This window comes from Hylobates moloch, unplaced genomic scaffold, assembly GCF_009828535.3.
Source record: "Hylobates moloch isolate HMO894 unplaced genomic scaffold, HMol_V3 SCAFFOLD_9, whole genome shotgun sequence".
Lineage (NCBI taxonomy): Eukaryota > Metazoa > Chordata > Mammalia > Primates > Hylobatidae > Hylobates > Hylobates moloch.
This window is the reverse complement of record NW_026652284.1, coordinates 112,261,768-112,284,660: the sequence shown is the minus strand read 5'-3', so window position 1 is coordinate 112,284,660 and position 22,893 is coordinate 112,261,768. Positions and strand designations below refer to the sequence as shown.

At 41.5% G+C, this 22,893-nt stretch overlaps 1 protein-coding gene across 9 annotated transcripts in view; it reads right to left on the bottom strand.

The window, feature by feature from the left end:
- EFR3A (EFR3 homolog A) overlaps positions 1–14,060 on the bottom strand; it is a 117,910-nt gene extending 103,850 nt beyond the window's left edge. For 7 of the 9 annotated variants that reach the window (XR_009214734.1, XR_009214735.1, XM_032760449.2 and 4 more), the window contains exon 1: positions 13,824–14,043. Coding sequence is in view for 5 of the 9 variants with exons in the window: in XM_058443642.1 (XP_058299625.1) it covers positions 13,824–13,833 (10 nt within the window). In the remaining 4 variants the exon portion in view is untranslated. Of the gene's footprint in view, positions 1–12,810; positions 12,830–13,823 lie in introns of those variants that run through there. The other 2 variants (XM_032760447.2, XM_032760450.2) reach the window with 2 other exon arrangements.
- Between the last annotated feature and the right edge of the window lie 8,833 nt (positions 14,061–22,893).

Below are 22,893 nucleotides of genomic sequence, written 5' to 3'. Positions count from 1 at the left end.
TTGCAGGCATGCGCCACCACATCCAGCTAATTTTTGCATTTTTAGTAGAGACGGGGTTTCACCATGTTGGTCAGGCTGGTCTCAATCTCTTGACCTCATGATCCGCCCGCCTCTGCCTCCCAAAGTGCTGGGATTACAGGAGTGAGCCACTGTGCCAGGCCCCTATTCTTTTTATTTATCACAAACATACACTGTGGTCACAACATGAACAAGGTATTTTTATGTTAATCATATGCCTCTAAGAAGAACATAAAATCTTTTCTAATCAATATTCTTAAATGGCTCATAAACCAAAATCTGATGCTACCCTAAGAATTCAATGTATTACCAACTGACAAAATTACCTCAAGTTCAAAGATAAGGGTTACTACTACTGATGCATGGAAAAAAAACAAACCAACCAGTTGTTTTGTAGCATTATACACAAAGAACCTGGAAATCTGTATACATTTGTATAATTCATTTTATTACTGCAACTATAAAAATAAACTTAATTTACTCTTACAAATTAAAAGAATCAATAGAACATTATCTCACCTCTCTGCAAATACTTAAAAGTATTTAGCAGGATTGAATTACTGTGCAATTTTAGATGAAAATATTAAGAACGGTTGAAACAACTGCCATAAAACTGCTTTTGCCAAAAGCAAAGCACCCAAACCACACTTAATTATACTCAACCCTCTCTAATCTTCTCTGAACCACTGTACAAAATACTTTTAAAATTGTTAATCCCTTAATCAGCAGGTTGCTGTACTCAATCAGGACAGGCTGAACAATATTTCTGTGTTGCTGAAAAGAGAGAATAGAGCCTGTTTACTGTGTCAGACCAAGTAGATGCCGAGAAACCAATGGATGGGGAGGAAAGGAGAACAGTATTCACTGTATAAGGGGAAAGGAAGCTTACTGAAAACTCCAAGAGCTGACTGATACTCTCAGGTGACAGCTCAAGTCTCTAATGTCCCTCAGTTCCTTGTGTGAATAAAGCAGTTTCCCAGCAACTCTGCATAAACATTACATCTGCTGCCTGCAAATCATTCAATTGTTTCACAAATACACATTATGATTCTCAAGATGGCAAGGGGTTGATAAATTACTAACAGTTTAGTTCTATATTATTTATTTTAGCTTACATATGTGGAGCCACCCTAATTTCTACTTGCAAACTGCACAATTTACAGTTTACATCCTCTCACCCAATTATAACTTGACAATCACCTCCCCCAGCTAGAAAGCTGTGAAAAGACAGTTTAGGCCAGACTTATAGGACAGAACTGCCATGGCTGAGACACAACAATTGTTCTTAAGTCCTAAAGCTTAAAAAAAAGTGTTTCATAAATTACCTTTATTGTCATCATATCAGATTAAACTGTAAGAGATTGTCCAGTGTTTCTGCTTCTTGCTACATTGGAATATTCAAATGCTACTAAAAATAAGTGTGAGTCATTTGAGTCTTTCATAACTCTCATCCTGCAAACATTTGTTGCAATGGTATTTGTTTAAAAAATGACCCACCTGCTCCCTCTTCGGTTCCTGTGCCTCACTCCATCTTTAAATAAACATGTTCCTCAAGAGTTTGCCCTCAGCTTCTTTAGCCTCTACACAACCTATCCTTTAGTAATTTTATGCACTATTATTCCTACAAACATACTCTGAATGTCTTTAAGGCACTATACTCATCATATCCTAAAATGGACTCATCTTCCATCTCAATTTCCCCAAACTGCTCCTCCTCCAAAAAGTCCCTGTAGCGAACCAGAACCATTCACCCAAATGATAAAGCCAGAATCCTGAGTAAATCTTTACTCCCCTTTCTCCCTCAATCCTTTGATCCTATTAATCCTATCAATTGTATTTCCTCAAAAGTGTTCACATTTGTTCGCTGCAGTACTTCCTACAACCACCATCCATGTCCAAAGCCCACCAATTAGACTACTGTATTTTAATAACCTCTAACTGCTCTCCCTCCAGCCTCACTTACATGTTTTCATAGCAACTTGTGTTTCTTTTTTTTAGTAACATCTATTACATTTCTTTGACTCACTCTATAAACAAACATTGAATGTGTGCCATGGTCCAGACACTACCAAAACTACAAACACAGCAGTAAAGGAAAGAAACCATAGGCCCTCTAAAGCTCCCTGTCTCATCAGTCTAACTACGTGCTGAGCACCTTTCTTCCCCATCAGACCAAGATTCATGAAGGCAGGGACGACGCCCCTGTTGGTGTCCATATGTCCTGTATGAGGATAGCGCTGTATCCTCAGTGTCTAGCATAATAAATGACACATAGCATTCAATAAATATGTGAATAAAAGACAAAATTACCATGTGCATATGTGCACACATACACAGCCTTAAATTCTTCACCTTCCCTAGCACTGTCTCACTTAAACTGCTTCATGGTTATTTCCACCTGCATAATTCATCTCAAACATTTTCCCCAATCCAGCATTTCTCCTTTGACCACTGTATCTGTACTATATTTTAAGGCACTCGGATTTAGAAAGCTGTCCTCCACTCATCTTCCCCTTGCTCTCTTCTTCCAATCAGAGGTGCAGTCTCTCCCCTGGGCCCCCAATAGCGCCATTCTAATCGTGCTTGCCATTCTCTGTGTTATAGCAATTTATACCCTTCTATAAATAAGGTAAACTTTTTGAAGCTACTGACTGCTTTATTCACTTCTGTATTCTCCAGCCAGCAGTGCCTTACAAATGTAGGCCCAAAAATATTTGCTAAGAGAAATCCAACAGGAAAACAAGAAAAATTGAAAGAACATTTGTGATTCTAGGAACATACTGACAGTACCTATGACTGAAATGACTACAAGAAGAGATTATAAAATCTCCAATCTTGGAGATCATGAGAGCAAAACAGGTGAGGCACTATCAACTAAATAGCCTTTATTTTTGCCTCTAGGTTCCCGAGCTATTGATTATAAAACAGCTTAAATTCTTGTCAGAGGGCATATTCTAATATCTAATACTATAAACCTCAAACTTTTAAAAAGTAGCCAACATTATTTCCCTACTGAAACCAAATGCAGAATGTCACAAATAAGAGATAAAAATAGAGCTGCTCCACTATTCACAATAGCAAAGACATGGAATCAACCTAAATACCTATCAATGACAGACTGGATAAAGAAAATGTGGTGTATATATACCATGGAATACTATGCAGCCATAATAAAGAAGGAGATACTGTCTTTTGTGGGAACAGATGGAGCTGGAGGCTATTATCCTTAGCAAACTGACATAGGAACAGAAAACCAAACACCACGTTCTTATTTATAAGTGGGAGCCAAATGATGAGAACTCATGGACACAAAGAAGGGAACACTGGACACTGGGGCCCACTTAAGGATGGAGGGCCGGGAAAAGGGAGAGGAGCAGAAAAAAAAACTACTGGGTGCTAGGCTTAGTACCTGGGTGCAATAATATTACAACAATACAATAGTATTACAACAATCCCCTGTGACATGAGTTTACTTATTAACTAACCTGTAAATGTACCCATCAACCTAAAATAAAAGTTAAAAAAAAAAACAGAACTGCTCCAGCTGAAGCTGGTCAGATAAAGAGGGCCACCTGCACAGTCTTGTCGGGATCCTTCCCATACAACAGTCCTTATTATACTCTGTGGAAGAAATTTTGAAAACTTGGCTCTAAAAGCTCAAGCTTCCCTTGGGCCACCCTCACTGATTGTATTCATCAATGCGGGTCAAGAGTAACATGGAATCCTCAGGAACCAACAATGAGGATGCTGTGCCAGGGGAAGAAGCTTCTGTATAGGTATTAGAAATAGAACTGTCCTGGGGCAGATACCCCCATCACTGGAAGACCAAAGAAGCAAGATGAAACCAAGGGAAAAGGGGTCATGACAAGTCACTTAAGTCTGCTTCCAATTTGAGTTGTGAAATGAAAAGTAATTGGACCTCTGAAATTCACATACTCCAGCCCAGCTAAGAAACCAGGAGAAGCCATAGGGACTTAGAGCCAGAATCTTAGGTGTTATACATTTGGCCGGAGTGTCCTCCCTGCTGTAGATGCCCTTCTAGAGCCAGCTGCAGCAGACGGTGGGATGATAATGCAAGAACTGACAACCTGCTGATTCTAACAACATGTTCATAAAGCATTTCCACCTCTAAAGCACAGTTACATAAATTCTATTGCATCTAAATATCCGTACGAGATATAATCTTCTCCAGTTAGTAGGTTAAAAAGCTAGTAAAATTATTTTTAACTAAGTTAATAAAATAAAACAATCCAAGTCAGATGTCATAAATGGGCCATTCCTTTAGCCTGGCACAGTACCTTCTGCAAAGTTTATGAGATTCCAGGAAATGACAATGCCAACCTTGGACACCTTACATTTCACTCGGCTCATCAGGAGTGAAATTCGTTTGAAGTTAACTGTAACCACAGCAAGCGAACTTGGTAGCTAATTGCCAAGACAGCTGTTCAAAAACACCAATTAAATAGCAGGGATGTGAAGAACACTTAGCATTACCCAGAAAACTACTGCAGCAGAAATACCCTGGAGTTCAGGTAATAACAATAAAAAGGTACAGCTGAATAACTCACCAACTAAGAATAAAAACAAAAATAGCATTTAGGAGGACAGAATTCCTCTTAAAGACTGTAAAGCAAACGGCTTAATGCCCAATTTAAGAATACAGAAAACTCTTGATTCAGAAGTAAAATTAAAAAAAAAAAAACCTGACTAGTGTTTCCTTCTTCCATAAAAATTAGAATCACACTATCTAACAACACCTAAAGTCAGAGAGCAAGAAATACATATGCAAAAGAATATGATACCCTACATGGAAAGAAGAAAAACACCAGTTCCTGTCTGCTTTAGAATATACTTGAGAGCTGCCTCATTTCAAGAACTGAATAAACCTGGCAAATACATGTGATGGGAGAATTTTGACAAGTCTGACATATTAATCATAGGAGGAATTGCCAACATTCATTTTGTGATCATACTTCCCTAGAACTCTATTCAACTCTATAACACAAGATCATTCCAAAAAAAAAAAGAACGAAAAATAAAAACCTGTCAGCTCCCAATAAACTGAACCCCCACATCATGACTCATCTCAACCTTTCAGGTTTTCATGATTTAAACCACCACTTAATAAGGCAGAAATTATTTCCTCCTCCTCCTTTCAAAAAAAAAAAAAAAAATACAAGTGATACGAAAAAAGCCCCATTCCTGTTCCTGAACAACAAAATCCGCCAATGACTGCTCAAAGTCGTTCACAGATTTTTACATGATAGCAATCAGACAGCTAATGCACTGTTTTCCTAAGCCAGTATGGTCAAAACTACTTGACCGGTAACTCAAAGTTCTTTTCTACAGGCTAAAGAAAAACCAGTTCAATGCAGCATTTTAACATGTCATTTCAAGGTTTTGAAAAAAATTATAAAAATTTGTATAAAATGCTGAATTATAAAAATGTTGAAAAAATTATGTTGAGCTGTAAAAACATCTTAAGAATCTTCTTCTCTGATTGTAGAATGCTAACTGTAGAAGGAAAACACCAATTATAGAGAAGAAAAAGAATAGATCCCCAAAAGTGAAATTACTGTGTCAATGGTTTAAGAATTATTTGCGTATTTGATAATATATTGCTATACTGCTTTCCAAAAATGCTGTACCAATTTAAACTTCTGTCTTTTCTACTGTACTTCACTGCTTCTGCATGTTAAGTCTTTTGGTAATCTAAGAGACCAAAAATGTATTCTAACCACATAGGATTCATAGTTTTTTGCTTTCAGATTTGTACAAATGCTGTAAATAATAATTTTTTTCCTATCTGATATTAATTTTGAATCCTTCTTTATACTGTTAGCCATGCTTTCTATCATGCTTACCTCCCACCCCTTCCATGTGCCATGCAGGTCGTAGGAAGTATGTAGCTGTGAGCACACCCAACCAGGATTCAGATGAGCTGGGTTCTAGTACCACACCATTACCTAGCTGAATGGCACAGTTAACCTATTGTTGGGCCTCAGAAAACATACTCCAAAATGAAGGCCTCAAAAGCAAAAGTTTTTCTCTGACCTTCTCCTGCCTTCCTGTCTCTCAGTCCCATTTTCCCCTAAGGCTAGCTATAGAAACCAGAATCGCTCTTCTCCAAGGTGGATTACAAAAATCAGAACCCTTTTTCCCCAAACCCAGTCATAAAACTGAAAATATTACTCTAACTTTCCCTCAGCCTTTCTGTGTAAAAACTGATCATAAAGAAATTACCTGACCTACCTTGTTTGACTGTGGGTCACAAGACCCCAAGCCAGACAGGGTCCTGCCCCATACCCAGAAGAAAGGAATGCATGCTCAGAGAATCCAAGAAAAATCTAGATGGGCCTTGCTGAGTTTCCCCACTCAGTCTGTTAACATTAGATCATTCATATTTTGGCCAATATTTCTATATAATGTCCATACTTTGTTGAACCTAAGCATAAAAATGGGCATTTTCCCCTGTATCTTTGGGTCTTCATTCTGAAGGCTCCCGTGCATATATACGTTACATCAATTTGTATGCCTTTTCTCCAATTAATCTGACTTTTATCAGTTGATTTTTCAGTGAACCTTCAGAGGGCAAAGGGGAACTTTTCCCTTGGCCCCAAAACTACTTTGGTTTCACTTTCCCCTTAATGATTGGATAAAACAGCCTTTTAAGTTCAAATTCTATTAAATTTCATTTTTCCCTCTCTTAAAGTTCCTTCTCTGGTGATCCTGCAATTCTTGAACTAACTCTCTTCATAGATACCAATTTTAGAAAAGCCTTACTGAATATCCATCTGTATATCAAATAATACCTTAAAGATTTCAGTAGGCTAACAGAGAAGGTAAGAAAAAACAAGATAATGTTAAAAGGTTACGGGGAAAACAGACAAAAAAGTAGAAAAAGACATACTTATATTGGCATCATATATTTGGCAAATGATATTCTTCCACAACCTCAGTTAGGGTGCTTTTCTCAGAGAACTGCCACTGTGGTGATTCACTTCATTTTTCCATCTTAGTATGCCTTTGAATTGCTTCAAATTTATGCAAAACTTTGGGTGAGAATCTGCATTTTTCTGGGGAAGAATAATCATGGCTTTCATCAGATTCTCAAAAGGGTTCATTTAGCAAAAAGATTGAAGACTCCTTAACCTAGACAAATGACTCATGTCCTATCTTCCGGTCCACTCTTTCTTCTCTGAAGCAGTTGGGGGCCATATTGCGATTTTCTGTGCCCTCCTCTTTATTTCTGAGACTGTCTGGGACCCCTTTCCTTCAATGGTACCAATAAAAACCTCTCTACATCCACTATAGAATGAAGATTCATTCACTGCAATCCATCCCACCACAACAGAAACACTGCAAACGATAACTGGATCATTCCACACCAGAGCTGAGCCATGTAATGAGTAAAATATGGTTTCATCCTAAAAATCAGTATCTTATTTGACCCATGAAAAAAAGGGCCTCTGCCCTGCAAAACACAGAGGACTGTCTCTCCTTTTACAGCGGTGTGTGTGGGTGGGACAGTGCATGGAGTAGTGATAACTGAAAATCACTGCCCTAGAAAACCAGAGAAAGACTGGGCACAGTGGCTCACGCCTGTAATTCCAGCACTTTGCGGGGCCGAGGCAGGCAGATTGCCTGAGCTCAGGAGTTCGAGACCATGCTGGGCAACATGGTGAAACCCCATCTCTACTCAAATACAAAACAATTAGCCAGGCATGGTGGCGCACACCTGTAGTCCCAGCTACTCGGGAGGCTGAGGTAGGAGAATAGCTTGAGTCCAGGAGGCGGAGGTTGCAGTGAGCCGAGATCACACCACTGCACTCCAGCTTGGGCTACGGAGTGAGACTCCATCTCAAATTACCAGAGAAAGATGGCTGCAGCTGTTTTTGCTTCAAGTTCCCCATTCCATGTCACCTAGAGTCAGAGTCTAAGCAGACTGAGTTCCCCAGAAAGCTAGGCTTCCACCTTCCATCTGTCCAGCTACTCAGCTAGTATAGTTCTGGGAGATGCTTACAACTATCTATCTAGAAATCTTGAGATGGAAAAGTACAGTATCAAAGGAGCGGAACCTGCCCACCCTGGCTCCCTGAAGGAAAATGACAGTCAATCCCAGGCCAGGGTCCTACTGACTGGATCAAGCCTGAAAGCTACTTGGACCTCTGCACTGAGAAGGCAATGCCTAGGGAGCAGGCTGGGGACCCTGCATGGGAAAGCAGGCCAGGCTGCGGGCAAAGTATGGTCTACAACATTTAAATATTTGGGCCAGTGGTTCTCAACCAGGGACAATTTTGTCCCCCAGAGGACATTTGGCAATGTCTAGAGACACTTTTGGTTGTCAGAAGCTTGGGGCAGGAGGGTTACTCCTGGCTTCCAGTTTGTAGAGGCCAAGGATGATGTTTAATGTCCTATAGTGCATAGGACAGCCCCTGTCACCCCTAAACCTGTCCCAGACATCAATAAAGACTGAAAATCCCTGATTTAAACTATGATTTGCAGACCTCCATTTGTATTCGTCTCAGACCTCAAATATGGTACAGATAGGCCTGCAAAGAACACAATCATAAACTATATATATATTTTTTTTCCTTTTTAGAGACAGGTCTTACTCTGTTGCCCAGGCTGGAGTATAGTAGTAAGACCATAGCTCATTGCAGCCTCAGCCTCCTGGGCTCAAACAATCCTCCTGCCTCAGCCTCCAAGTAGCTAGGACTACAGGCATGTACCACCATACCTGGCTAATTTTTAATTTTTCTGTAGAGGCGGGGTCTATGTTGCCCAGGCTGGTCTAGAACTCTCGGCCAAAAGCGATCCTCTCTTCTTGGCCTCCCAAAGTGCTGGGGTCACAGGTGTGAGCCACTGCACCTGGCCAAATTATAAAACTTTTATAACGCTGTCTTCATGGGAAAAAAAAGTTCTGGTTATGGTATCCAAAGAATAACTTATCTGACTCCAGTTACAATTCAATCCATTCTGCATATAGGCCAGAAGCGTGTGGGGGAGCAAGGTGGATGAAGAGAGGTTGGTTAATAGATAAATCATACAGTTAGACGGAGTAAGTTCTAATGTCTGATGACAGAGTAGGATGACTATAGTTAACAACAATGTACTGTATATTTCAAAGTAGCTAGAAGAGAGGACTGGAAATGTTCCCAACACACAGAAATGATAACACTCAAAGTGATGGATACCCTAAATACTCTGACCTGATTGTTACACGCTGTATGAATTTAACAAAATATCACATGTACCCTACTCCATAAATGTGAAAATATTATGTATCAATTTAAAAATTTTTTAAAGATTCAATTATTAATTTATTCAGCATTTACCAAGCACCTATTACATAACCAGGCACAGTGTTAAGCAAAAGTGACAGTGTTAAATTGATGGGAGCCTATTCAACTCCTGCCTGGCTCAGAGCACTATAGTATGAAAAAAGAGCTGGGACTTAAGAGGTCAGACCCATCTAGTTGCAATACCAGCTCTACCACTTACTGTCATTAGGAATGTTAACTTTTCTGAACTTCAATCTCTCTATCTTCTAAAACAGGTCAAATAGGGCCTCTCTCAAAGTGGAAGAGTTAAATAAGATAATTCAGGTAAAGCACAAAGTATACTGCCTAGCACACAATCAATATTCAATAATTACTTCTTATTACTAATAGCAAACTGTAAGTCTTCATAATCAGTAAGTTGGAAACTGCTACTAAGCCTATAAAAAAGCCACTGTAACTGTGATTGTGAGAGCATATAAAACCCCTCAAATGGCCAGGAGCGGTGGCTCACACCTGTAATCCCAGCACTTTGGGAGGCCAAGGCAGGTGAATCACGAGGTCAGGAGATTGAGACCATCCTGGCTAACACGGTGAAATCCCATCTCTACTAAAAATACAAAAAATTAGCTGGGCGTGGCGGCACATGCCTGTAGTCCCAGCTACTAGGGAGGCTGAGGCAGGAGAATTGCTTGAAACCGGGATTTGGAGGTTGCAGTGAGCAGAGATCTCACCACTGCACTACAGCCTGGGCGACAGAGCGAGACTCCCTCTCAAAAAAGAAAAGAAAAAAAAAACCTCAAATTCTGGCTTTCTCTTTCTCCAGCATTATCTCCTACCACCTACATAATCTTTAACGTAGCCCCATGTCCCCATGAGTGGGGACAGAATGAAAGATCAGATCTGGGCAGCAAACAGGGCAGTGCCAAGCCAAAGGTCACTGCAAAAAAGAAAATTCATCAGCTACAACTCTGGCAGGACACATAGATGGTGGGTAGAAGAACGGAGGAAGGAGGGAGATGGGAGGGGAGGGGAGAAGGAAGCAAGGGGACAACGAGGAAAGGGGGGAAGAAGGGAAAAGGGGAGAGAAAGAATGAGAATATGAATGAACACAAAAGGCTAATAATCCAGTAATATGAAAGTGTAGGTCAAGTTTGCATGTAATGTGTCTCTGAAAGGAAAACACTTCAATCAGCACCCCTCTTTTACAATTCATTCTGCATTTCTTTCATAAAAATGAATTAAAAAATAAGTTAAATATAATTAGCCTCATCAAAAGAAAAACAAACATGGAGTAACCATATTATTACTACAGCCTAAGAAATTTGCCTAGACCTCCACGTCAGTACCTAAATGAGAAAAGAAAGGATTCAACACACATAATTACTCAAAGTATAGTTTAACAGCAAACAATATTTGAGAGTTTCGGTTTTCCCTAGAAAATATAGAATAACTTCTCATATAAAATAAAAGAGCACATTTTACTGGACCTGTTTTGAGACAAGTTATCTGCGAACTCAGGAGCCACTTTCACATAAGGAGTTTACTAAAAGTTTAAGTTTGTGTCTATATAAACAAGAATCTACTTAGCACACCAGTGGGATCCACAGCTCTTCCAAAGATTTCTGTGACAGGATGGAAGCAAATACATTCCTGTAAGTTCACAGAACGATTTAAATTTTGACCAAGCTTACATTTGTCTTAATGTAACTCAAGGGGAAAAAAAGGCTAAACTATTATCAATTTAGTGCTAGAGAAAAATTAATGTTACTATGCTCACTGTGGTTACTGATTATAAGGACCAGTTCTGTGTTCAAGTCATGGTTTTACTCCATGGAAACTCACAGAAGGCTCAGCTTCCTGATACACAAAATAAAATGATTAAGAAGCTTTAATAGTCGTTCCAACTCAAATTCCGATTCAGAGTTTGAAAATCTTTAAAGTAAAATGCTTCTTAATGGTCCTTTGAATGGAGAATGAAATAAAGGCCTCTAGAAAAATGATGTGTCAAATTATACGTTTACAGGTTTGAAATAGCATTCAGTAGCATAGTCTTGAAATCTGTGCCTAAGGATTGTTTCAGACGACAGGCTTGTAACACAATCACAAAATTGTGTCTGTGTCCTGGCAGTTTCCTGTCAGGCATCCTTCCAGGTGGTTGCTTTCTCAGAGTCTATGGATCTCCAAAATAATTCCAGTGAAGTAGCTGTTAATATTCATGAGATATATCATTGCTTAGCCAATGGGGTTACTGCATGCTTCACTGGATTCTAGTTACTAACAACAGTTTCAATGAGTACCAATATTCCAAATAAGCAATAAAATAGCAAGAGTAGAATAATTCTATGATTTACAGCAAGGATTGCTCTCAGAATTGTAGAGTCTGAGAGACCACAGTGATCGCCTCCAACCCTTTGATTTTAATTAAAACTCGTACGGATTAACTGGCTTGGGCTTATCACTGAGCCTCTCAACCATTTAACATTAAAACAACCAATCAAACAAAAACACTTAGCTTATCTGAGCACAGTTTTCCTCCTAAGAGCTGTGAACTTCCTCCTAAATTCCTACAGAGAACAACAATTTTGCCATTTCTGTGTTGGATATATATTCTACAAACAGAATTTCAAAGAAATATTATTGTCCACTGCACTATCCCAGCAATTTTGGCAGCTGTGACTGCCAAAGGAGAGAAAAGGCAAATATGAACACTACTCACCTCACACTGGTACTCCCATCAATCCACAGCACACTTTTATTCAGTCATAAAAAATGTACCATGACAAATACTAACAATGACAGATAAAACAATCATTTAACTTGTCTTCCAGTCAGGGTGTGAAATCTGCATTCTTAACTATGTAAACTCCACCATGGCCCATCCTAAAATCATTTTGCAGAATAAACTAAACATTTGAAAAGAAACGAGTTTACTATATCCACTCTGTGAAGCTAAATAACCCTAGAACATAAGTAAAAATTTTATTTCACAGGATAATTTTGGCATGTTACCAATGAATTGTACTTGAAGCCTCAACTTTCAATAGGTGCTTACCTCCTCCCCTTTGGTTTCTCAGAAAATAAAAGATTAGCATACTGCTAGTCTCAAATATTCACTGAATAACGTGAACATGAATTTAGAAGTAATAAACTGGCAATAACACTGAAGATGATTGTAAATGATATTTCTCCAGCCAAAAGGAATAAAACAGAAATTTAAACTGGACATATTTACTGGATGCGAAGTCCAAGAACGTGAGTTAAGGACACACAGTGGTGTGTAAAGAAAACAAAATCCACAGTACCCACACATGTATGAGGAGTTAAAAGTAATCTCTACATCAGGAGTATGTAAAGATTTGCCACAGGAAAATCTTTAAATCTCGATATTTAAATATCTTTAATATCAATTTAAATTTAATATCCTTAAATATCAGGAAAATATCAATCTTTCGAATATCAAGAAATAACTCTTTCCCACCACTAGACGAAACGTGCATTGGAGACTGACCTGCAAATTCAGCGTCCCAGATGGCTACAAAAACAAGGACAACTAGAAGTAGTTATGAATTCTAGGAAATATATTCACAAGCGTGTAAAGATCCTATGGTACTGAACACTTAGTCAAAAGAGTCCTACTTGAATTCTCACATCAATGCCAAGCTGCTTCCTCTCTACCCAAGATCAGGAGCTTCCCTAGTTTGCACATATCCATATTGACCAATGGCTATAAAGTCACACTGCGATTATCTGGGTCATTTTAAAATAGGTCATTAGTAGTACTTGTAGTATCGCGTCTGTCTAAAAATCCTCCAATACCGAGTGACTTTTAAACTTTGGGGTGCCTTGGTAACCCCAGGGACGCTTATTAGACATGCAGACTCCGGGGCCCAAGCTCCAGACTCTAATTCCATGGGACTAGGGAAGGTCCCGAAACCGGCATTTTTAATCATCTGCCCGGGTGAATCCGAAGTGTGGTCCAAAAGCCACAGTCGAGGTGCCTCTGCCTAACAAGCTCTACAGAAAGCGCCGACTTAAGCCGCCCCGGCCGCGATACGGACGCCGAGTTAGGCTGTCGGGGGTCTGTCTGGGGGCCGCGGGAAGGGATTCGGGGCCGGCTCGTCCACTAGCGACGTCCGGCCCCTGAGGTGAGAAGGGACTGACAATGGCACCACAGTTATTTTCAGTATTTCCATAAGGTCCCACCAAGCCGTGTGGCCGTGGGAAAAGGGCTTTAACTTTGAAATCCCACGGGTCTGGGTTACCACCAGCTCTGCCGCCTCCTAACAGCGCGTCCCAGCAGTTCTCTTAACGTTCAGGCCTCAGTTTCCCGATCCGTGCAACGGGCTCACGCCATCCCCGGAAGGCTAAGCCGAAACGAAACTAACTCCGCCGCTCGCAGACACTTCCTGGCTCCGCTCAGCTCGGCCCAGCCTCCCCAGCCGCCCGGGAGGACTACCCGGCCCAAGCGCGTCGCGCAGGCAGCCGCCTCCCAACGCCCCCGGCCCTCGGCCGGCCACTCACGGGTAGGCATGGCGACCTCGACCGCGCTCGCCGCCGCACCGAGGCTCAGCGGGGCCGCGCAGGGAGCGCCGACCGCACCATTACGGCCGTTGCCGGGCCGCGGAGGCCGGGACGAGGCGAAGGGCGAAGGGCGAAGGGCGAAGGGTGGAGGGAGCGGACGCGGACCCTGCGGTCACGCAACCAAGCGGGCGACAGCTACGGCTGCCAGCCCACTCCCCGCCGGGCGGCGCGACGGACGACCCACGCCCGTTACGTCAGCGCGCCGCCGCCGTCCCGGCCCCGCCCCCGCGGGTGGCCGGGCTCGGCCCAGGATCCCTTGTCGAGCGGGTGGAATGGGTGGCTGGGGACAGCCACGTAGAACAACTTCGGGTGCCTTCTATTTTCAAAGCCTGGTGACCTGCGTGGCATTCGTTTTCCTTGATCTCTATTTGGAGTGCATCACTTTACGTTTGTGAGGATGATGGCTTTGAGCGCACGGAGTACCTGTGGGCTTTTTCTTTTGCAATCGGTTTAACTTGCAGTGCGTTTTGCATACTCTGAAAGCATGGTTTATTTGAGATGTACTAAGGGCATTTGGAGTGATGGCTGTTCATTTTTTGAGAGGGCAGAAAATGTAATTTCCTTTTGCTCTTGTGACTTGCAGAGCGACCTTATCCCTCAGGAGTTAGTCTCCTCTGGAGAGGGCAGCTCTGTGCACTTGGCTGAGCTACTCTTCTTGACTCTGGGTGTCATTAATAATTGAGGTATCTAATAGTCACCAAGCTGAGCAGACACCGGGAGCCAGAGAGCTGAGCAACGCACCTACACTAAGCTAGGCGCCGTGGGCTGCGGACAGCCCATGTGGAGATATAAAAGCCAACCACAGAGGTTTAACACAGCCTTCCTCGAAGTGGGTCAAAGTGGTCCAGGATCCTTTTGTGCTTGGATCCCCTGGGGACTTGTTGAAAAGCAGATTCCTAGGTGCCGAGCCAAACCTACGAACACATATACAGATGATTTAAATACAAAGTTAATATTGAGAACCTTTGTTCTAAAAAGTAGGGCTAACCTTCTGATTAAGAAATGATATTGTGCAGTACTGGGAGGAGAAGATGAAGAACATGAAGATCAGAGCCAGGAAGCGCTGAGGAGAAATTAGTCTTGGCTTGAGGTGGACTTGGAAGAAAGCAGAATTTGAATTAGCAAAGCCTAGGGGGAGCCCTGAAAGAGGCTGGGGAGAGGATGAAGGGTAATTTAGAGTGAATCATGGCAGCTGGGGAGAGGAGAGTGTGTACTGTACCTATAAAAGAGACTGTCCAGCCGGGCACAGTGGCTAACGCCTGTAATCCTAACACTTTGGGAGACCGAGGCGGGCAGTGGGCAGATCACCTGAGGTCAGGAGTTCGAGATCAGCCTGGCCAACATGGCGAAACCCTGTTTCTACTAAAAATACAAAAATTAGGTGGGCTTGGTGGCACATGCCTGTATTCTCACTCAGCTACTTGGGAAGCTGAGGCAGGAGAATCACTTGAACGCAGGAGACGGAGGTTGCAGTGAGCCGAGATCGGGCCACTGCACTGTAGCCTGGGCTACAGAGCAAGACTCCATCTCATAAAAAAAAAAAAAAAAAAAAAAGAGACTGTCCCTTGCTAACAGTAAAGACCAAACTACCAAGTGCTTATTCATGTTTTAATGCCCTGTTGCATATTTTATCATCTATAAAATCTTTCCTGCTCCCAGTTTTCTCCCTAAGACTTTGGCAATATTTTGATTCCTCTCTGCTGCAGCACTTTTCCCACTGCATCCTAAATAAACTGTCATGAGTGCTTGTGTTTTACCATGGGCCTATTTGCTTTTCAGAAAATTGCAAAAGCCATATTCTGTTCATATTTATGTATCCTTGGCTGGCACACAGGTGGGGGCCAGAGTATATTAATTCAATGTATAAATAAAGGATTTTATTCAAGAGTATGAAAACAAAAACAGGTAAATAAAACTGATAAACAACTTTACATTCAACCTTGGAATTTGTCTTTTAAGAAACTGTTCTGTGATTTTTACAAAAAGCATAACAGTAGCATTAAATTATCAGAAGCAGGGCCTTGCAGGGGGAGTGGTGTGGTAGAGAAACCGTGGAGGTAGGCAGCCAAATCGGAAGGCCCCAATACAGGAGAGAGTGTTTGGTGCTCAGTCTTGGTGGTGGCTGTGGAAAAAGAACAAACTGAACCTTACTTTGGAAAAGAATCCCTGGATTTGTTGGCTGCTGACTTGGGAGCAATAGAGAGGCATCTGTTAGTTATGTAACTCCAAGGTTGGAACAAGGAAAGTGGTGGTGCTGGAGAGCAGTAGACCAGTCAGAAAGAAATGCTGTTTTTGGGAAGGGGTATGAAGAAAGGTGTGAGTTTCTCCTTGACATATTGAGCTTGAGGTGATATCAGAGGGAGACATCCGAGTGAATGAATCTGAAGGCAGCTGGGCAAGCCAGGATGAAGGTGGGCTGAGGGACCTCAGGGTGGGAGATTTGGAAATCTTTGGTCCCGGGACAGGAGCTGAAGCTGGGTGTCAAAGAGAGCCCTTTTAGGGAGGACATGGAGGCAGTGAAGGCACAGAGAGACAAGATCTACAGGGTACAGTGCCCCAGGAGCCAAGGGAAGACATGACTCCAAAAGGCAGACATCTCTGCTTACGTTACCTTGAAAAAGATGCAGATCCCAAAGGCCCTGAAATTGTCCTGCACATACTGGTTTTTTCTTTTCGTTTGTTTTTTGTTTCTTTCTGTTTTTAATCCTCTTGGTCTTTTGGTTTTGTATTGTTGCCAGAAATAAAAATCAGCAGCCAAAGATTCTGAGGAAGGACAGCTGAATGTCAGGAATAATAGCGTCATAATGTTTTGATTATACATACAGTACCTACGTGTTGTTTTTTTTTTTTCCCTAGTGCACATTGGTAGCATTGTTACCATACCCTTTCCCCAACCTATCCTCTGGATCAGAGTTCTGCCGGTGTATCCCCCCCAGCCAGCCCCTGCTTCTTTTTCGATTTTTTTTTTTTTTTTTTTTTGAGACAGAGTTTCACTCTGTCTCCAGGCTGGAGTGCAGTGTTGTGATCTCAGCTCACTTCAGCCTCTGCCTCCCGGGTTCAAACAATTCTCCCACCTCAGCCTCCCAAGTAACTGGAACTACAGTTGCATGCCACCACGCCTGGCTAATTTTTGTATATTTAGTAGAGACAGGGTTTTGTCATGTTGGCCAGGCTGGTCTCAAACTCCCGGCCTCAAGTGATCTGCCTGCCTCGGCTTCTCAAAGTGCTGGGATGACAGGTGTGAGCCACCATGCCCGGCCCCCCACCCCCTACTTCTGAGAGCAGTGAGTCTGCCATCATCTTTGGTACTTGGTCTTAGCCCCTCTTGGGCCACTCCTTCTATCCCCTTTTGCAAACACCCTTCCCCTTTCTATCCCTTCTGTGTCAGTGCTCCTCTCTTGGAGCCCGGTCTGGGCTGGCAGGAACGAGGATTTAGCCATCTCCCTCGGTGCCCACACTGCCCAGCTCTTGTCCTGGACACTGTGTGTGGTAGACATGGAGATGAGCCACCAGATCCCTTTAAGAGAAGATGCACTGCCTTGGCATTTGAGCCACTTTAGTGTTTGAGCTTGGTATTTGAGGTGATGCTTTTGTCAGGGTGCAGGGCAGGCAGAGTGCCCTTTCTAACATGCAAATCTAATGATACCTCTGATATGGTTTGGGTATTTGTTCCCTCCAAATCTCATATTGAAATTTGATCCCCCAAATTGGAGTTGGGGCCTAGGTGGAAGGTGTTTGGGTGATGGGGGTGGATCCCTCGTGAACAATTTGGTGCCTTCCTTAAGGTAATGAATAAGTTCTCTGTTGGTTCCTGCAGTATCTGATTGCCAAAAATTGTCTGGCACCTCCTTTCCCTCTCTCATGCCATGTGATGCCTGCCTCCCTTCCCCTTCCACCATGAGTAGAAACTCCCTGAAACCCTCACCAGAAGCAGATCACTGGCACCATGCTTCTTATACAGTCTGCAGAACTGTGGGCCAAATAAAGTTCTTTTCTTTACAAATTACCCAGCCTCAGGTGTTCCTTTATAGGAATGGAAATGGACTATGACCCCTCACCTGCTAACACTTGTCTATGGCTCAGTAGTGTGTTCAGTCTACAATTCAAACCCCTTAGCTTAGCACAGGAAGCCTTTCAAGGCCTGACATTGAGAGCTTTTCAGTTCCCCCACATCACAACTTACGTTCTGCTTCCCCTGGCTCTAATGAGTGCACAGTTCTCAGAAGCCACTCTGCTGTAGCGCTCTTCCATTCTTTTGCCCATGCTCTTTGCCCTGCTGGAATGGGCTTTTCTGTCCCCTGCTCTAGCTAACTTCCAAAGTCCTTGTGAGTGTTTGGTGTAATTAAGTATGCCCTATGACCTGGAGATCATCCTCCTGGGAATATATCCTGGAAAATTTCTCACCAGGGTCCACAAGGAACATGGATAAAAAGGTTCATTGAAATGTTGTTCATGGCAATGGGGAGTTGGAGGCCACCTAGGTGTTTGTGACTTGCAGAACATGGTGGATTCATACATACTGTGGATGCACATCAGCAACATGGCTTGATCTTAAAAATGCAGAATTGGCCAGGCTCAGTGGCTCACGCCTATAATCCTAGCACTTTGGGAAGCCGAGGCAGGTGGATCATTTGAGCTCAGGAGTTCGAAACCAGCCTGGCCAACATGGTGAAACTCCGTCTCTATTAAAATTACAAAAATTAGCCGGGCATGGTGGTGGATGCCTGTAATCTCAGCTACTTGGGAGGCTGAGGCAGGAGAATCACTTGAACCCAGGAGGCAGAAGTTGCAGTGAGCCAAGACTGCGCCACTACACTCCAGCCTGGGCAACAAGAGGGAAACTCTGTCTCGAAAAAAAAAAAAAAAGAATGCAGAATTAAGAAGCATCAGTATTTATAGCATAGTACTATTTGTGTCAATTTTTTAGAAGACATGCACATAGAAAACATGGATCTTAACAATGATATATAAGGAGGGCAAGGGAAACAGAGTGAGAATAGGGAAATAAAATTACAAAAAAAGGGCTTTGAACAGAAAGACGACAATGTACAATGAAAAAGGAATGTGATTGCTGCAGTCTTTGCAACTGATTTTTTAAAAAAAGGAACAAATTATTTTCAAATATCACTATATACAAAAAGACCTTCCAAGACCTCTAAGTTGGCTTGAAGGTGTTTCTTTCAAGATCCAGAGCTAATTTGCATACCTCCATCCTGTCTCTGAAGGGCCCTAGTGCTTCTTATGGTACATAGCAGGTAGTGGGGACTCCCAGTAACTGGGGTGGATCCTAAGGAGGGTGCCGAGGCCTGCATGTGCAGGTGGGATAAAGAACCAAGGTAATGTGGGCATTAACTTGTCCTTATTTATACCTACAGGCTGGTCAGGACTGGAACATTTGTTACCTCATGACCTATATATTAATCATTACTAATAGTACCTATTTATTTTGTTTAAGCTCTTCAAAAGCCAATGTTGAGTTCAAATCAAGAAAGACATTCACTAGCACTTAAATAGAAGAGTACTTTCTTTTTTTATGTTTTCTGGCACATTTTCAGAATATATGCCATTAAAAATACAAGTTCTTTGTCCCTTCTTTTATTCCTTCTCAGAAAATAAGAGGTCAAAATAATATTAGAAAGGTTGTTGTTGATATCCTATTAGAGCATTGGCTTTTAGCTCAAATTGTCCAAAACAGCTCTGTTTCCAGTTTAGTATAGTATTTGCTCCAATTTCTAAATCCTGCACTGAGATAATTCACTTTAAATTAGCATGCATTTTAGTGCTTCAAAGGTAATTGCCAGCAAATTTACAGTTTATAGGAAATAATAAGGCTATAGATTCACTCCTCCTAAAAGTTTATTCCAAAAAAGTCATAATGATGCAATTTGATGCTCTCATTGCTCAGTTTTTTCTCACTATATATATCAATAATATGCCCTTTTTGTTTCATTTCATTCCATTTCATTTTGCTGTTGATTAATCATAACTTAAGGCTTTCCAGTTCTTATGAGGCATAAAAAACACAGACTTTAGACATAGAAAACCTGAGTTTGAATTCTGCTTTCCCCACAAAGGAATTGGAAACACTTATGAAAACATATGAAAAAGATAAGTCTTGCTAAAGTAAAGTAAGATGCAGGCCAGGTCTAAAGAATCCCCGAGCAGATAAAACCAGTTAGGCCTCGTGAGTGAACTAAGCCTTGCTTGATTTGCAAACATAAGTAAAACTTAACTTGAGCTATTTCTTGCTGAAATTCAAGAAAAACAGAACTTAAGCTCAACCAATCAGAAGTTATCAACAAATTTATATAACTAGGGACTTTCTAACAGAGTAAACCAAGTATGGAGACTGTATAATTATAATCAATCAAATATTTTCTTTGCTTTACTTCTATGTCCATCCTATAGAAACCTTCCCCTGGTATTCCCTCAGAAGATTCATGCATTGCTATTTGTGTAAATAAACTCCTTAAAATTTTATTATGCCTCAGTTTACTTTTTCTGTTTCTTTCTTTTTTTTTTTTGAGATGGAATTTTGCTCTTGTTGCCCAGGCTGGAGTGCAATGGCATGATCTCGGCTCACTGCAACCTCCGTCTCCCGGGTTCAAGCAATTATCTTGCCTCAGTCTCTCAATTAGCCGGGATTACAGGCATGTGCCACCGCACCCAGCTAATTTTGTATTTTTAGTAGAGACGGGGTTTCAGCACGTTGGTCAGGCTGCTTTTGAACTCCTGACCTCAGGTGATCTGCCCGCCTTGGCCTCCCAAAGTACTAGGATTACAGGCATGAGCCACCACGCTCAGCCAGCTTACCTTTTAACAGCCTCTAATCCAGAAGGTCATTACCCAAACTTTTCGGTGCCAACTAGGACACTGTGCAAGGCAGACACTCTCGATCATGTCATAAGCCAAATGTCTCAGTCATCTCTGTTTTATAAAGAGAATTGCAAATGGGTGGAGCAAAATCTTGAGATAATCAGGTTAAGGGTTCTTGATTAAATCAGACAAAACAGCTGGAAACCCTTCCTTAGAAACACTAACATTTTAAACAATTAGAGGAAAGCATTAACTCTTATTGTTATTTACTAAAATGTTAGCTAGCTTTAGCATTTAACACAGAGTGTAGTGGAGCTGCTAAAAGGAGAGAAAAAAATCTTCTAAATATGGTCTCATTCTAGGCAGTGAGTTTTTTACAAGACTTATGACAATTGGAATCAAATCTTATTTATTGCTGTAACTCCTGCACCTGAAATATTTTATTTAATAAATATTTGAGGAAGTGTGGGAATTTGAGGAAGAGAGGGAGGAAGGAAGGGGAAGAACATAAAGAGCATCAAGACAAGCAGCACAGAGAGGTCAGTTGAAGTATTGAAAGGAGATCTTTGTGGTAGATAAGAAAAATGGCTTTAATTTTTTTACCTCTGGCTATATCTACACTCTTGCAGTTGATTTGGGGATACCTCCCCCGACGAGATAATTTTTTCCTCATCTCTGAGTCTGCATTGTCCTTGTAACTTGCTTTGACCAAAGAGACAATGACAAACATTATGTGAGCAGAGACTTAAAAAGGGTGAAGAAGCCCGATCTTTCTATCTGAAGAGAGAGGCCCCAATCCTCCTAACCATCCCAGATGAGGCCACCATATATCAGCCAGCCCCTGCTGGTCACCCAGCTACACAAGGATTCAAAAGTCAGCCTAGCCAAAAGCCACATAAGCACCACCCAGCTGAGACCAGCCCAAATTGTCAACACACAGGAGCATGAGCTGAAGAACTAGCTATTACTTTAAGCCACTAAGTTTGGGAGTGGTTAGTTATGTATCCCCTGATCACTATTACTAGTTTTCACTATAACTGTCGCTAATAATCACTAGCATATAAAAATAATCATAAGTGGTATAATTCATCAAGCTGTTAGTGTGTGCCAAATATGCTAAGTACCTTAAGTACATTTTCTGACATAATCCTCACAAAACTGAATGGATAAGCTTAAGTATACCTGTTGTTTTAGTATGAGGAAACTGAAGTATAGAGAGAATGAATAATTTCCCCAAAGTCACCCAAGTCAGTCATGACCCAGGAATTTGAACTCAGGCCTGTCTGCCCCCCCGCCCCCCGCAAACCCAAGATCTTCACCACAGACAGTATGCAAAGTCATCTGAAGAGCAAATTAGAAGGCCCAATAGGAGATGCATACTTACAATGGGTGGATTTAGAGGCAATTATTGCCTTTTTTCTAATCTGTTTTGCAGAAAGAATGTCAAACCCTCCAGAGGAAGAATCATGCTTTCCATCTGTTTCTAATTCCTTAAAAAATGCCAGTAGGTTTTGTATTGAGTCTCCTTTTAAAGGCTTGAAGCTGAATTACAATCACCATGTAATCATTTTTCTCTCATTTGGGAAAAAGATAGAAATAAGAAATTGGGACTGTTGACTATTGGTTTCAAACTATAACTGTTGTTTCAAGCAAGTTCTAATTGTATCAACCTTCATCTTTCTCAGAAAATAAACTCTAAAGTATTGCAATACTTGTACATTCAATACTTGTGCATTCCTATGAGAAATCTTTGTCCATACATTGTTCCATCTTGGTCTTTAATGTAGCTAGTAAGTGATGAGTGGGTGGAGGATAGTTATTAAATTTGCCTCAAATAAGGTAATAGAGTTATGATTAGCTATTATCACTACTAATTATATTTACCCTGAATCTTGAACTGGCTGGGGTGGTTGGGGGGTGGGGGTAGGAAGTAGTTAGAAGTAAAGCCAGACAGTTTATACCTTTAAAGCAGAAACCCAGTTCAACCAAATCCTATTTATATCTAATGAAATAAGGGAGAGAGGTGGTAGACCTGCTTGGAAATACGAAAAAATACATCTCACAAACAGATTGCTGAAACTAGTGTGGATAATTCTGGTTGTTGTATCATATTGTTTTTATTAGAGAATCAGGGGCATTGTTACGTTATAGACCACTTTTAGTGGTCTATAAGTCTCTTTGTGTCCTAGATTTT